This window comes from Pelodiscus sinensis, chromosome 32 (genome assembly GCF_049634645.1).
Source record: "Pelodiscus sinensis isolate JC-2024 chromosome 32, ASM4963464v1, whole genome shotgun sequence".
Taxonomy (NCBI): Eukaryota; Metazoa; Chordata; order Testudines; family Trionychidae; genus Pelodiscus; species Pelodiscus sinensis.
The window spans coordinates 13,148,553-13,165,180 of NC_134742.1; the positions used below are offsets into that span (position 1 = coordinate 13,148,553).

The 16,628-nt window shown below is 54.2% G+C and overlaps 1 protein-coding gene across 1 annotated transcript; it reads left to right on the forward strand.

The window, feature by feature from the left end:
• Window positions 1–259: 259 nt before the first annotated feature.
• On the forward strand, window positions 260–13,668 carry LOC142823098 (killer cell lectin-like receptor subfamily B member 1B allele B). Its single transcript, XM_075913391.1, has 4 exons — window positions 260–668; window positions 5,105–5,200; window positions 11,551–11,795; window positions 12,883–13,668. Exons 1-4 carry the CDS (start codon window positions 584–586, stop codon window positions 13,030–13,032), a joined length of 576 nt encoding a protein of 191 aa, XP_075769506.1. The 5' UTR covers window positions 260–583; the 3' UTR covers window positions 13,033–13,668.
• The last annotated feature ends 2,960 nt before the right edge of the window (window positions 13,669–16,628 follow it).

Consider the following 16,628-nt stretch of genomic DNA (forward strand, 5'->3'; position numbering starts at 1 on the left):
CCCCGTTGTGCCGGGCGCTGCACAGACACAGCGAGAGACAGTCCCTGCCCCAGCTGAGATCAGGGCCCCGTTGTGCCGGGCGCTGCACAGACACAGCGAGAGACAGTCCCTGCCCCAGCTGAGATCAGGGCCCTTTTGGGTTGGGCGCTACCCACACCCCTGCCAGAAATAGCTCACGACCTATCTCGAGAAGAGGCAGGAGAGGAAACAGATGCACAGGAAAGAGAAGTGACCTGCGCGAAGTCACCCAGCAGTTTTGAACGGAGTTTGAAAAGCAGGTTTTTCAATTCTCGGACCAGCGTTTGGTGCCCGACGACGAGCTCCTAGAAGAGCTACCTCGAAGCTGTGGGCCAGCCGAAAGCCTCGGCCCTGGGTCTGTAGCAGCCAGCAGTTCAGGGTTGCCTGACTTAGTCCGCCCTCGTCCTGCAGGGACCCTTCGCCGTCACACGTGAGGGGTGGAATTCCGCTCTCGGAGAGGCGACACTTCCTGGCGTGGTTCTGAGGTCGATTTCAGGCACGTCCGCGCTGCAGTCTGTCCTGCCAACACAGCCAGGGGTGTGAGCTCTTCTCCGCTGGTGACCCCATGGCAGGGGAGACTGTCTATGCGGATCTGAACCTCTCCCCTGGCTTCCCTGGCTCCCGGGCTCCCCTTTCAGCTCTGCCCCTCGGTAAGTGGCTTTTACTTCCCGGCGGGTTCGGATTAAACTCCAGGGTGGATTTTTCTGGGCAGCCCGTTGCTGTCAAGTCCTGCCCCAAAGCGGGGCAGTGCCGGGCAGACCCTCTGGTGTCTGGGGAGTAGCTGGGGCACTTTGGATCAGCTCTCGGCCACAGCTCACAATTGCAGGCGGGTCCCTCGGGGCAGGAGTCTGGGGTGGGCACCACACACCCATTGGGAGGTGGCATCAGACTGTGAGTCTCCAGCAACACCCCACTGAGCTCCGGCTGGCAGCTTGGTGAGTCGGCGGCGGTCGCAGGAGGACGCTGGCACAAATAAAACCCTGCCCCGACCGCTCGCCGGAGGGGGGTCGGTGGTAGGCGCCGGGTGAAGGCTGAGAGCTAATGAAGTTGCTGTGGACACCTGTGCGTTTCACCCAGACCCTGCCCCGGGGAAATCAAGCGGCTTCAATGCACACCGGAGCCAACCCTTCCAGCTGTCTGTGGCTCCCGCCTCACGCTAGCTCTGACTTCAAGGGGGCATTTTTCTCAGCTGCCGTTTCCTCTGCCTGCCTCCCTATCTCAGTGCATCTCTGCAGAGGGCCGGGCCGGTGCCCTGCAAAACAGACTCTCCGGGGTGTCCAGCGGTTGGTGGATTTCTGCCCGTGCACCCTGTGTCCTCAGGAGAGGGGACTGCTCTGGCCAGGGGTCTGTGAGCTTCATGCAGGTCTGATCTGCAGAACGGAGGCCGGGGACTTTTTGCCCACGGACGCTGGCGTTGGTGGGTCTGATTCTCCCTCGCACTGCAAGGCCTCAGCTCAGCCAACGCACACGCCTCGCTGCTGCCACTTCCTTCAGCCCCGTCTCAGTCGGAGGCAAGTGGTGAATGGAGGTGAAGGGGCCACTAGCTACATGACACCCCCCAAGCCTGGAGAAACACCAGAATAACCCTCTGCCCTGCAGGCCTGGCCTCTCCTTGCTCCTGCTTCACCCCGTCCCACCTCTTCCTCCTTCCCCGAGCAATGCAACCTAGGGGACTAATGGGGCCAGAAGGCAACAGCAGTGGTCCATCCCTGAAGCACCCCAGCAGCAGTGGGAGAAATGGAGCAACACAGGCCCAGCTTGCTCTGCTCCCCTGGCCGTGTAGCTCCGGTTCCGGTGGATGAACGCGGGACAGTTCCCAGGGTTCCCTGTAAGCTGAGGGCTCGAACCACCACCTAGGAGAGATTCAGGTGCTGCCCAGCTGATTGGCCGAGTACCTGCAGCTGGCAGTCTGTGTTTCTATGGGTGGTGCATGGGACGGGGGGAGGTCAGACGACCCCTTGGGGGCGCCTCCTGGGGTGCTGGCACGGCCACTGCTTCTCACCTTTCTGCTCTCTGTGGCTCCTCACCACCCAGTCCTGCTGAGCCAGCTCTGCTGGTCTCCCCCAGCCAAGGCTCCGAGCTGAGGTCCCTGTCCCCACCGAGAAGCACGCCTTAGGTTTTTACCTCGGCTACGTCTAAACTGCAGGCTTCTTTTGGAAGAAGCTTTTCTAGAAGAGATCTTCCAGAAAAACTTCTTCTGAAAGAGAGCGTCTGCTCTGATTGCTTTTTCAACAGATAGCGTCCGCACTGAATGGATGCTCTCTTGCATGTCAGCTGTGATTGCCATGGACAGAGAGGCCACCAGGGTACCTGTGCTTTTTCCTCCTTCCTCTTCTTCCAAAAAAACTCCCTCTTCCCCGTCCACACACGGCTTTTTCCGAAAGAGCTCCTTCGGAAAAAAGCTTCTTCCTCGTAGAAAGGGGTTTACCAATGTCGGAAAAACCCCTCTGTTATTTCAATTTCCTTTCGAAAGAACGCGATTGCAATGTAGACATAATTGAAGTTTTTTCAGAAACACTCTGTAGTGCAGACATGCCCTCTCTCAGGATGGAGGGTGCCTTTGCATGGCCCCTTTTGCATGTTCCTCAAGTTGTCCAGGTTCTTGGTTTGGAATTGCAGCCACCTCCCACACCTTTGAGAACCCTGGAAGACACATTTGGGGATTCTTTCCTGGAGGTACTCTCAACCCATTTCACACACACAAAATGGGAAGCGACTGTCTAGGAAGGAGTACGGCAGAAAGGGATCTAGGGGTTATAGTGGACCACAAGCTAAATATGAGCCAACAGTGTGACGCTGTTGCAAAAAAAAGCAAACATGATTCTGGGCTGCATTAACAGGTGTGTTGTGAGCAAGACATGAGAAGTCATTCTTCTGCGCTACTCTGCGCTGGTTAGGCCTCAGTTGGAGTATTGTGTCCAGTTCTGGGCACCGCATTTCAAGAAGGATGTGGAGAAATTGGAGAGGGTCCAGAGAAGAGCAACAAGAATGGTTAAAGGTCTAGAGAACATGAACGATGAGGGAAGGCGGAAAGAATTGGGCTTGTTTGGTTTAGAAAAGAGAAGATTGAGGGGGGACATGAGAGCAGTTTTCAAGATGTAAAAGGGTGTCATAAGGAGGAGGGAGAAAACTTGTTCATCTTGGTTTCTGATGACAGGACAAGAAGCAATGGGCTTAAACTGCAGCAGGGGAGGTTTAGGTTGGACATTAGGAAAAAGTTCTTAAGTGTCAGGGTGGTCAAACACTGGAATAAATTGCCCAGGGAGGTTGTGAACTCTCCATTACTGGAGATATTGAATAGCAGGTTGGACACACACTCATCAGGGATGTCTAGACGGTGCTTGGCCCTGCGGTGATGGCAGGGGACTGGACTTGATGACCTCTCAAGTCCCTTTCCAGTTTTTGAGTTCTATGATTCAAGCTCTTGAACCCTCCTTCTGCAGAGAGCTTGAAAAAACCTGTAATTTCTTTCCATAGCTGGCTTTGCAGTCTTAGGCAGCTTCACACAGAGCCTCCTGCCTTCCAGGATGTAGGAATGGGATCATGGCCTTGGAAGGACGATTTTCATTAGCAAAACGAAAAAACCATGGCTTGGTTGCTCGCTGTTACAGAGCAGCAAAACCAACAAAGAGATCAAAACCACAGAGAATTGCTTCTCTGGGGTTCAGTTTGGAGAGTTACAGTGGAAGGGGCTAGAGAAGCCCAACACACCCCAAAATCAAGAAAATAACCAGACCACATCTGTCTGGGGTGGTTCCCCACTCTGGCCCTCTGAGTGCAGAAGCTGGGGTCCACAAGAGAGCTTCAAAACCTTTCCTTTTCAGACACCAGTTACAAAAACTTCCCCCCAGAATCATAAAACACAGATTTGGGGGGATTTGCTGGCACCATCAAGTGCTTTTTGATCCCTAAAAAACCAGGGGTGAACACTTGAAACCTCCCCCAAGGGTACCCCAAGCTCTTTTGCCTCAAAAAAGCTTGAAAAACGAAAAGAGAAAAACAAGCGGCAGTCTCTGGTAGCTGACCCTTCAGTCGGAGGCCTGCAGATACACAGACAGACCTTCCAGGACACAAGAATTGAATCACCACCTTAAAAGAAGGGATTTGTATTACAAAACAAAAGATAAACTGGATAAAGTAGACATGGTTGCTGGATGTTACAGAGCAACTAAGGAAAGCAAATTAAAAACATCAGAGAACATCTCTGGCACAATGCTTAGAGGGTAAAGGGGGAGGGGAGGCAGAGATACACACAGAGCAGTTCAAACCAAACCACAAAATACAGAAAAATTACCCTGAACACAGCCAGGCTCACATTTCCCTGGTCCTCACGTCTAATGTTCTCTTTGTTCAGTCCACTACCATGCCCCGAATTCCTTGGAGGCATGGTAGTCTTGGCTGGGTGTAAATCATTCTGTGTCTCTCAACTCCTGGTCTTACTTCTCCCACACAACGAAAGTAGGCAGGGGACCTATATCCAATTCAAATTTCAACCCTCTATCTCCATTGGCTCTCCCAGCCCCCGGCTGACACCTTTGCTAGGTACCTGTGTTAACCCCATAGTCACGGGGTGTTGGTCAGCGTCTGACTAAACATCCCCTGTTCCACTCACATATCTGTAGTTTCAAGATTTAGTTTTTCCCCAGACATGGATGTCGCTGGATTCCCTACGCCTGGCTCCCTGGCTTCTTTCATGTTCTCCCAGGTTCTGTGCCACCCACACAACAGGAGCTGGAGGGTCACTGTTTCCATTCCAAAATCCCGCACTCTGCTTCCATTGGCTTGTGTAGTCTGCTGTCAGTTCACTTCCTGCTTCCCTAGCATTCCTGGGGACTCTCTAGGACCCACTTTCTATGGTTTTAATGCTTACAGGCAAGGTCTCAAGAGTTATCTACTGAGAAAGACTTTAGCTAAATGAATGGCTAGAATTTACTCCTCCCAGACATTACAGCACAAAACTATAATAAACCCCCTACAGGGATCTAGGATTCTACCGACAATATAACCTCAGGGCCATATTTCTCTTTGAAACAATATTTCATGCACCAGATCCGGACTGTTTCTCACCAGACGTTGCTTCTTACAGGTCCCCAGAGTCCCCGGTGGCACAGCACAGCGCTGTGGGTCAGCGGGATCGGGAATATTGTCCTGGCGATGGCTGTGGTAGCGCTGGGAATATGGGGTGAGTAGCTGCCAGCGCCGGGTGTGTCCGTGCAGGTCCGTCGGTGAATAGAACAGACTGTCCTGTCCCTCCAGAACTCCATAGTGCTGGTGAATTTCTCTGATGCTCCCAAATGCTTGACTGTGACTGTACTATTGGGGATTTCTGGGGCTCCACTTTGAGGGTCAAATCAAGGTGAATTGATGGAGACATGGCTACTTACAGCCCAAGCCTGGGGGTTCTCCACCAGAAGGCACTGAACCAATCACAAGGAGCACTTCTGTTTGCGACACTGGCTAGCAAGAAGTCCTACATGCAACCCCTCCTTAGACACTGCACTCCTTATACAAATAAGTCATGAAAACCAATCTCACCAAACCCAGACAGGTTCTTCCAAACCCCAAGCACCAGCCACATTCCTAGGTCAATTTATAATTCAGATCTTACCCAAAAGAGCTCACTGGGCCAATCCTTTAGAATCTAAAATCCAAAGTTTTATTGATAAAAGGCATCCAAGTTGCATACACCAATTGCAAGGTTCTCGAGGCAGGCTGGTAGCAAAGGTGGAAAAATCAGCTGTCTTAGAGGAAGGGTGTGTCTACACTACACCCTAAACTTGAAATAAGATACACAATTTGCTCTATGCCAGTGGTTCCCAAACTTTTCACTATCCCGCTCTCTTTTTGAGTTTTGAAAAACCCTCATGCCTCACCCCCTAAAAATAGCAGCAAAATGTGTTGAGCAAAAAATAAAAAACACAACGGGAATTGACCGGGCCCAAGCTGTGTGTGTTCCGGTGGACGCCTGAGCCAGGAAAACACATCTCCAGTATTTTCTGATTTTTTTTATCAGATGGACCAAGTTCTTTCTTGGAGGGGTTGATGGTGGGGGGCTGGGTTGCATCGCGCCCACCCTAGAATTTATTCACACCTCCTCAGGGGCACGCTTTTCATCCACATCTTAATTAGCTTCTTTGTACACAATTTGGTGCCGACATATAACAGTGGTTGCAACAATGTTTCATCTGTTCATCTCAAAACTTCAATAATGTCAGGGTACCACAGAATGATAAATGGGGTGTGATAAGGATGGATGGATATAAGATAGAGCCAGGTATACACTAGAATGGGATAAAAATAAGGCACACATAAGAACGAATTAGGCTGGAAAAAAACCCAACCCAAACTCTAGTCTAGCGCTGACAGAATTTCTCATCTAAAAGGAGATTTTTTTAAAAGGAAAATTTGAATTTTGCTATGTCTGTAGAGCTCCTGATCTCCTCCGTTGTCTCCCTTACCACCAATCTCCTGAGAGGTTTTAAGGGACAGGTGTGGGTCCTTAGAACATAAGAACATAAGAACGGCCGTACTGGGTCAGACCAAAGGTCCACCTAGCCCAGTACCCTGTTTGCTGACAGTAGCCAGCGCCAGGTGTCCCAGAGGGAGTGAACAGAACAGGTAATGATCAAGTGATCTCTCTCCTGCCATCCATCTCCACCCTCTATCAAACAGAGGCCAGAGACACCATTCCTTACCCATACTGGCTAACAGCCATTGATGGAGCTAACCCCCATTATTTTATTTAGTTCTCTTTTAAATCCTGTTATAGTCCTAGCCTTCACAACCTCCTCAGGCGAGGAGTTCCACAGGTTGACAGTGCACTGAGCAAAGAACTTCCTTTTATTTGTTTTTATTTGTCCTTCTCGATCCTGCCTCCTGCTCAGCGGCAAGTAACTTCATTTATTTGCTTCTCAGATACATTTATTTGGCTGTGCCTCCATCCTCTCTGCTCCTTCCTCACGGGGTCACCAGGACAGGTTGGGAGGAAAAGTCTCACCCCAGGGTAACCCTCAACTTACTTACCTGATAGTTGGAGACTCCTAAGAAACAACACAAACTCATACAATATACTCACCACATGAAGTGAGATGCAGGGCCCGTAAAGGGAGGTGTGTGTTGGTTGCAAACAACATTGGGAGCGCCAGGCGCTCCCTCTGCAGCCAATCATAGGGCTGCTACGGCTCAGTCGGCACCCACCACAAATTCTACGTACCCAAGCGCAGGGAGTAAAACCGCCCTCTCCCAGGAGACCGTCTTGGTTTCGACAATTTTATCGCCCACTCAGATGAAGGAGGACACTTACCAGCCATGGCTGCCCACTGCTGTGGCAATAGAAATAGTAACAATAACAGAAAGCTACCCCCATAGTCACGGCTTACTGCCTATCTGCAGCCTAGAGCGGATCTGTGCCGGGGTGTAAGGCACCAGCTGGGCTCTGGGGAGAAGATTCCCCTTGCTGCTCTGTTCCTGTTTATAACCATGTTTACCTGAGTGGTAGGGGAAACACTGATACTATCTCTTCGTGGTACTGGAGCGGAAGTAAAAAGAGCACAGGAGCTGTGTTGACACCACAGTGGGCAGTGAGGGGGTGATCAACTGCAAAGGGCATCGAAGTCGGTGGAAACTTTTATTCACACTGAGCTAGTCGTTCAGCTGAGATCAGGCCCCGTTGTGCTGGGCGCTGCACAGACACAGCGAGAGACAGTCCCTGCCCCAGCTGAGATCAGGGCCCCGTTGTGCCGGGCGCTGCACAGACACAGCGAGAGACAGTCCCTGACCCAGCTGAGATCAGGGCCCCGTTGTGCCGGGCGCTGCACAGACACAGCGAGAGACAGTCCCTGCCCCAGCTGAGATCAGGGCCCCGTTGTGCCGGGCGCTGCACAGATACAGGGAGAGACAGTCCCTGTCCCAGCTGAGATCAGGGCCCCGTTGTGCCGGGCGCTGCACAGACACAGCGAGAGACAGTCCCTGTCCCAGCTGGGATCAGGGCCCAGTTGTGCCGGGCGCTGCACAGACACAGCGAGAGACAGTCCCTGCCCCAGCTGAGATCAGGGCCCCGTGGTGCCGGGCGCTGCACAGACACAGCGAGAGACAGTCCCTGTCCCAGCTGGGATCAGGGCCCCGTTGTGCCGGGCGCTGCACAGATGCAGCGAGAGACAGTCCCTGTCCCAGCTGAGATCAGGGCCCCGTTGGGCCGGGCGCTGCACAGACACAGCGAGAGACAGTCCCTGCCCCAGCTGAGATCAGGGCCCCATGGTGCCGGGCGCTGCACAGACACAGCGAGAGAGTCCCTGCCCCAGCTGAGATCAGGGCCCCGTGGTGCCGGGCGCTGCACAGACACAGCGAGAGACAGTCCCTGTCCCAGCTGAGATCAGGGCCCCGTGGTGCCGGGCGCTGCACAGACACAGCGAGAGACAGTCCCTGCCCCAGCTGAGATCAGGGCCCCATTGTGCCGGGCGCTGCACAGACACAGCAAGAGACAGTCCCTGACCCAGCTGAGATCAGGGCCCCGTTGTGCCGGGCGCTGCACAGACACAGCGAGAGACAGTCCCTGACCCAGCTGAGATCAGGGCCCCGTTGTGCCGGGCGCTGCACAGACACAGTGAGAGACAGTCCCTGCCCCAGCTGAGATCAGGGCCCCGTTGTGCCGGGTGCTGCACAGACACAGTGAGAGACAGTCCCTGCCCCAGCTGGGACCAGGGCCCCGTTGTGCCGGGCGCTGCACAGACACAGCGAGAGACAGTCCCTGCCCCAGCTGGGATCAGGGCCCCGTTGTGCCGGGCGCTGCACAGACACAGCGAGAGACAGTCCCTGCCCCAGCTGAGATCAGGGCCCCGTTGTGCTGGGCGCTGCACAGACACAGCGAGAGACAGTCCCTGCCCCAGCTGGGATCAGGGCCCCGTTGTGCCGGGTGCTGCACAGACACAGCGAGAGACAGTCCCTGCCCCAGCTGAGATCAGGGCCCCGTCGTGCCGGGCGCTGCACAGACACAGCGAGAGACAGTCCCTGCCCCAGCTGGGATCAGGGCCCCGTTGTGCCGGGTGCTGCACAGACACAGCGAGAGACAGTCCCTGCCCCAGCTGAGATCAGGGCCCCGTCGTGCCGGGTGCTGCACAGACACAGCGAGAGACAGTCCCTGCCCCAGCTGAGATCAGGGCCCCGTTGTGCCGGGCGCTGCACAGACACAGCAAGAGACAGTCCCTGCCCAGCCGGGATCAGGGCCCCGTGGTGCCGGGCGCTGCACAGACACAGAGTGAGAGACATTCCCCGCTTCCCAGGAGCTCACAGTCTAAATAGGTAAGACAGTGGAAAGAAAAGAGGCAAAATTAGTTGACCAGGTTCACGTAGCAGATCTATGTCAGAGCTGAGAATTAAACCCAGATAATTCCACCCATGAACTCACACTGACTGTCCATTAATCACGCCAAGTTTCTCACCTCTTCCTGGCCATGTGGGCATTGGTGATGGTTTTCACACACACCCTTCTCTGTGCCCAGCTCCTCCACTCACAGCAAACAATAGAAGCACCTTAGAGAGCTTAGTTTGCAAGGTAGACCAGAAGCATAATTTAATTTGCGGTGCTAAGCAGCAGCAAGGGCAGCTGGGGGGGAGGTGCAGGAAACAGGGAAGTATAAGGAACTTTAAACCACCGCTGAAATACTCTCTTTTAGCTACAAAAGGCTGTCACTGAACGGTGGGTGGGAATGGTTCCCCTGAAAGTCGTGTTCCCAGCGAGATGGGGTGGGACCGGGCCACAATTCAGAGTCGCTCAGCGAGCAAGCCCGGCTCAATAGCTTGGGTGCATGATGGGAGCTCTGGGACCAGTCCTGGCTCTGCCACCGATTCCCCGTGTGACCCTAGGCTGGTCCCTTAAGGCTGGAATGCCACAGGGGTTTAGCTGCTGAATAATGGAGTGAGGTGCATAAAAACAACCCCCGGGGTGTCTAAAGCCTATTGAAATCAATGGGAATTTGGCACCTAGGGCGTAGGTTCCCCAGTGTGTTTACCACCCAAGGGAGTTAGGCACCTAAATACCATTGGAGAGCTAGGCCGGGGTGTTTCTGGAAACCCTACTTTGGACCTCTCTTTATGTGCATAAGCCCCTTGAATAATCTGTCCCTGTGATCCTCCCCTGCCTCACAGAGAAAGTGACAGGGTCCAGATTACTTCTGACAGACAGGCTGTGCCCCTCACCTTGGTCTCGGGGTGGCTGCATGGAGGGGGAGGCCGGCAGGGAGCCCTGTTTTGACTGAGCCAGCTTCCACCACTGCAGAGAGGCTCTGATGCTGGACGCAGTGACCATAGGCCCTGGTCACTGTCTCAGCTTCCTGTGCGATCTCCCGCCCCAGCCCACACGGCTCCCGACCCTAGGCGGGCCGGATCCAGCCCTCTGAGAGGCTTTGGACCACCCATGGTCTATATGGTATTGAACCTGCAGCCCCTGATAGGCAGCTCACAGGGTCTGTCCCCAGCCCTCAGCGCTCGGTGAGTCAGTGTCCCCACCTGTGCAAGGGGGTAACAGCCGCATGGGGGGGGGAGGGGATAGGGGGCTAAATCTAGCAAAGACTCTGAGGTGTTCTGATACTGCCGTGATGGGGGTGGAATAATAGAGATGCAAACAGGGGCTGGGTTTGCAAAAGGCCCCAAAGGATTTAGGCACCAAACTCCCACTGACTTTCAAGCCAGATGCTTTTTTAGACACTGGCCCTTTGGGGTGCTCCGAAGCCCAGGGGAGTCAGAGGAGATGGAGCTGAACAGGCTTTAAGCCAGGCCCTGGGTCTCTTCTGGTGCTTTTACCCAGCAACTCCCTTCACACTGACCTGTCCCCTCTCTCCTCTCTATGCCGCTTTGCAGTTTCCCACTTGGAGTCCGAGAAGAGACAGACCCTGGCACCCCCTGGGAACGAGGACCCCAGCCCAGCAGCTTGCAGCACCCACCTGGAGCGTGTCCGATCCCAGCTGTGCCCCCCGGCCCAGCCTGGCCCAGCAGGTAACCCCAGCGTGGGTGTATCTGAGCCATCCACCCCGGGCACTGCCAGGGGGAACCCAGCCACTGGGCCAGGCTGTGGGGATCCAGCAGGGCAGGAACACGCTGCCCCCTGCTGGCTGCTCCCATCTAGCCCCCATCCCTAGGGTGGGAGTGGGCTCTGAACCCAATGCAGCAGCGACACCTAGTGGCCATACCTGGTACTGCTCCGGGGAGGGGTGGGGAGGTACCACCCAGGCAGAGTTTCCAAACAATCGAATACTGGGATAGCCACATGTTGGCAGAGCTGGGATGCACTGAGAGACAGAGCCAGCCCAAGCTACAGGCAGACCGGGCCCTAGCCCGGGGCGTCTGATTTTAAGGGGCACCGTGCGGTGCTGCTGGGCCGAGCGGGGGCGGGACCAGTGGCAGGACCTGGGCCAGCCCCAGATTTCAGGGAGCCCGAAGGGGCCTCAGCCCCTTTTTATCCCCAGCTCTGCCCCCGTCACAGGGAGGGAGCAGCCAGGAATGAGGCCCAGAGTGTTACTGGGGCCCGTCTCTCTGCAGGGGGCGCCGGGTGCAAACTCTGCCCCATGGACTGGCGGCAGCGCGGGGACAAATGCTACTGGGTCTCCACAGGAATGAAAACCTGGGATGAGAGTCACAGCGACTGCACCGCGAGGGGCTCCCAGCTGCTGGTGATCCGGGACCGGGAGGAGCTGGTAAAAGGGCCGGGAACACCTCAGCTGGGGCTGCCCCTGTGGGGCTCAAGTTTGGGTACAGAGCCCAAGGGGTACATTAGATACTTTGGGGCTGGGAGTTTCACAGCTGCTTAGGGGATTTGGACACCTATGCCCATTAATCGTAAATAACAGCGTGTCCAAATCCCCTACGCAGCTTTGACAACCCCCATCTCAATCACTTGCCACAGGACCACACAAGGGGGCTTAAAGCTGCTGGTACTGTCCCACTTCGGGGTGTGCCCAGCACAGCTCAGCTGGAGCAGAGGGTGTGTCTGTGTGTGGGTGGGTGGAAGAGAGAGTCAGAGAATGTGAAAGATGCACATGGCTGGCTGGGTACAGAGGGAGGGGGAACAGCAGGATAGAGATGACTAGAGGGGGCATATGAGGGATAGATGGATAAATAGATGGGTGTGTATGGAGATAGATGGATAAATAGATGGGTGTGAATGGATAATGGGTGTGTCTGGGGCTAGAGGGACAGACGCAGATAGTTGTGCTGGCGCTGTTGTTGTTGACAACTTGGCAATGTGAGACAAACCAGCTTTGGTCCCCAGCTGCCTGTCACCCTGTCTCTGCAGGAGGCCCTCCAGGACCTGACACAAGGCAGAGCTCAGCTCTGGATGGGACTGTCCCGCCCCTCTCCGGAGAAGGGCTGGACCTGGCTGGATGGATCCCAGCTGGATCAGACCCTGTGAGTGATTCCTTGACTCACTTTCCCTCCCAGCTGTGGGCAGAAGAGGATGAGGGACTCCAGGGAGGGGGGAAGGTTGGGAACCCAGGGGGGGCATGTTTCACGTCAGATGATGCTGAAATCTGGAGACTGGCCTAGAGGGGGGAGCAAACATGGGACACGGGGCAGGGAGAGAATGGGGAGACACAGAGCAGCCAGAGGGGACCAGGAGGGGCAGCGTGGTGGGGAGGAACCGTGGGGCAGGCGGGAGATGGGCAGGGCCGAGTGCAGCAGGCAGGAGGGGGCTGGAGCAGGTCCCTGGCCTATGGGCCTGGAGAGGCCACTAGAGCCCCTGGCCAGGCCCTGGCAGTGGTGGGGTGGGGCAGCCCCAGGGCAGGGCTGGAGGGGAAGAGAGTGTGGGGGAGGATCCCATTAGCACAGGGAAGAGCCGCTGCTGAGTGAGTGTAACGGACCCGCAGGCGCTGACAGGGGCCCTCTCCTCTGTCCCGCAGGCTCCCGGTGTCAGGCCCGGCCGAGGGGAGCAGCTGTGGGGCGGTGAAGGGGAATCGGCTTCATTCACAAGGCTGCAGCTCCACATTCCAGTGGGTTTGCCAGCGTGACGCCGTCCCGCTCTGAACAGGGCACAGAGGAGTCCTCAGAGGACGGCTCCGTTATCCCCGTGTCACACCTGGGGAAACTGAGTCACAGACACAGACCTGCCCAAATCACACCAAGAACTGGTGGCAACGTGAGACATGGAACCCAAGCGTCCCAGCTCCCAGTCCTACCTCAGCCTGTAGAAGCGAGTCCAAGCTCCGGCTTTTCCTGTTCCAGCAGGGATGGCAGAGTGCTACTGGGGACAGGGCTGGGCCATGGGGTGTCTGGCTCTGCTCAGCCCTGGGAACCTTTAATCCTACCCTCCCCCCCCCCCCATCCTCCCACCCCAGGACTGGGAGAGAAGGGTCTGCCCTGGAGCCCAGCTCAGTAAAAGCCCACGGATCCAGTGTGTCTAAGGGGGCTGAACTGTTGATTCCAGCTGATGAATTTCCTTCCACGTCTCTGCCAGGTCCCACTCTCTGCTCTTCTCCCTGGCCCATCCATCGCTCCTGCCCATTCCCTGACGTGCCTCTGCCCACCCTACCCGAAAACCTCATTACCTCCTATCGCTAACGAGGGGCTCTCAGCTTCAGAGGTGCATTCGTTACCTCCCTTAGAGCATCTATCAGCTGCGCTCCCCCCGCCCCCGGTCCCTAATGGTTCCTTTTCCTGAGAGTCCCCAGGCTATGTCTAGACTGCAGGTTTCTTTCGGAAGAAGCTTTTTCGGAAGAGATCTTCCCAAAACATTCTTCCAAAACAAGTGTCCACACTGAATGGATGCTCTCTTGCATTTCAGCTGTGATTACTATGGGTGGAGTAGCCACCAGAGCACCTGTGCTTTTTCCTCTTTCTTCTTCTTCCGAAAGATCTCCCTCTTCCCCATCCACACATGCCTTTTTCTCAAAAAGGCCTCTTTCTCATAGAAAGAGGTTTATCAATGTCAGAAAAACCCTTCAGTTTTTTCAATTTTCTTTCAAAAGAAGATGCTTGCAGTATGGACGTAAATGAAGTTTTTTTTTAAAAAAAAAAATGGATGTTTTTCCGAAAAAATCTCTGCAGTGTAGGCATACCCCAGACAGCATCTGATTGAATATTTCTCCCCGTTCCCATTGTGTCTCAGAGATCGATTTCATTTTGGATCAGAGATGACATCAATCCAATATAATTCTCGACAGTTCTTTTGTATTTATTACAGATAAATTGGACTTTGGATCCAGTTCCTAAAGCTCTTATTTTAAATACATTGTTTTGAAGTCAATTCTTTAACTAAAAAGAGTGATGTCTGAGGGCATTTGCTTCATTTTATGTCCTTTAACAAAGTATTCACAGAAAGATATTTTTTCTACCTTTTTGTATATATAAAACTGATAAAGGTCCTTGTAGGGGTAGAACCCCAGAGCTGCAAGAGCCCTCAGGAGTCATTGAATCCAGCTCCCTGCCCAAAGCAGGACCAATCCTAACTCAATCAACCCAGCCAGGGCTTTGTCCAGCTGGAACTTAAAACCCTCTGGCTGCGTCTAGACTGGCATGATTTTCCGTAAATGCTATTAATGGAAAAGTTTTCTGTTAAAAGCATTTTCGGAACAGAGCATCTAGATTGGCATGGACACTTTTCCACAAAAGCACTTTTTGCAGAAGAGCGTCCGTGCCAATCTAGACGCGCTTTTCTGCAAAAAAAGCCCCGATCACCATTTTCGCGATCGGGGCTTTTTTGCAGAAAACAAATCTGAGCTGTCTACACTGGCCCTTTTGCACAAAAGCTTTGCCCAAAAGGGACTTTTGCCTGAACGGGAGCAGAATAGTATTTCCACAAGAAGCACTGATTTTTTACATGAGATCGTCAGTGCTTTTGCGGAAATTCAAGCGGCCAGTGTAGACAGCTGGCAAGTTTTTCCGGAAAAGCAGCTGATATTCTGGAAAAACTGGCCAGTCTAGACACAGCCCTCTAGGAATGGAAATTCCACCCCCTCCCTAGGAAACCCATCCCAGTGCTTCCGTACCCACCTCGGGAAATAGTTTTTCCTAATCTCCAACCTAGACTTAACTCATTTTCATGGTCCTCTTTTATTTAAAAGAGATACTGAGTAACATTTCTATAAATTACACAGCCATTTACCTCTGTGGTTCTGAGCTGCAGACAGCTGTCTGATCACTAACTCCATGGTCTGTTGCAAAGCCATTAGTGGAACAAGTCTGAATTCTGCGTTCAGAATGCAATTAGCACAATTGTTTCAAATAAACACTTGTTACAAAGGGGTTTGAATTAATCCAATCAGATTTTTTAAAAACCCCTGAATGTATTTGTGTTCCATAGTGATGACTGGGATATTCACTCTCCATGCTTCACCCTGGAAGGTCTGTGCGGATCCCCAAACCAGCTAAAGCAGACAGACCAAAAGGGGGGTGTTTGAATTACTACCAAACAGAGCATGGCTAATCTCACTGCAAGCGTGCCCCTTAGAGGGAATTTAGCTGGCAAGCATTTGCGTCACTGGAGCTCGGTGGATGTCCTGGGCCAGAGGTGGGCAATAATTTTTGGTGGCGGGGCCACACCATGATTTTGGTAAGTGGCCAAGGGCTGCACTTTTCTGTGGAGAGGGTGGCGGGTCTATGGTGGAGGTCGGGTGCAGAAGGGTGCACGGGGTAAGGGACTGGGGTGCAGAAGGTGTGGGATCTGAGAGGGTATTTGGGTGGAGGAGGGTTGTGACCTGGAGCAGGGGAATGGGATGTAGGGTCAGGGAGGGGGTATGGGTGCAGGAGAGGGTTCTGGCCTGGGGGAGGCGAGTAGGAGAGGGTACAGGGCCTGGGAGGGAGTTGGTGGGTTCAGGGTCTCACAGGCCAATCTCTCAGCCAATAGGAGCTGAGAGATTAGCAGAGGTCAGGTCTTATTGGCTGGTTGTTTCTGGCCAATAGGCGCAGAGGATGGGGCTGGGGGCAGGGAGAACCCTCCCTCTCCACGCAGAGCAGAGAAACGCGGCAGCTGTGTGTGTGCCTGAGGGTCCCGGCAGGGTGGCCCGTGGGCCGGATCCGGCCCCAGGGCCGTATTTTGCCCAGTCCTGATTTAGACCAAACTTCTGCAGTGTAAGTCACCTGCCCCTCGGCAGGAGGCCCAGGCAGCTGGTGCAGGCCAGGCAGGGTGTGTAATGCAGTGCAGACAATCCCGTTTTGTGCATCACTCCCCCTCTGGGAAAGAGGATAATGAGACTGCCCTGCCTTTGGGAGGCACTTTGAGAACGCCAGCTGCAAAGCTCTGGCTCAGAGCTGGGAGTTGTGTCCGTCATCCCATGGATGCTAAAGCTTTCTGTTAAGCCACGTGAATGCTGAGTGTCTGTTGTAGATGGGCCACAGAGTAGCCTGGCTCTGGTGTCTTGGGTGATATTAACCAAGTAACTTGCTCAATCTGTGCCTCAGTTTCCTCTCCCACCCTTTGTCTTGTCCATTTAGACAGTGAAGTCCTTGGAGCAGGGACTGTCTCTCCTTGTGTCTGTGCAGTGCCCGGCCCTACAGGGCCCTGATCCCAGCTGGGGCAGGGACTGTCTCTCGCTGTGTCTGTGCAGCGTCCGGGACAATGGGGACCCCGATCCCAGCTGTAGCCCCTAACTGCTGGTTGCCACAGAAATAAGATTTTTGGCTTC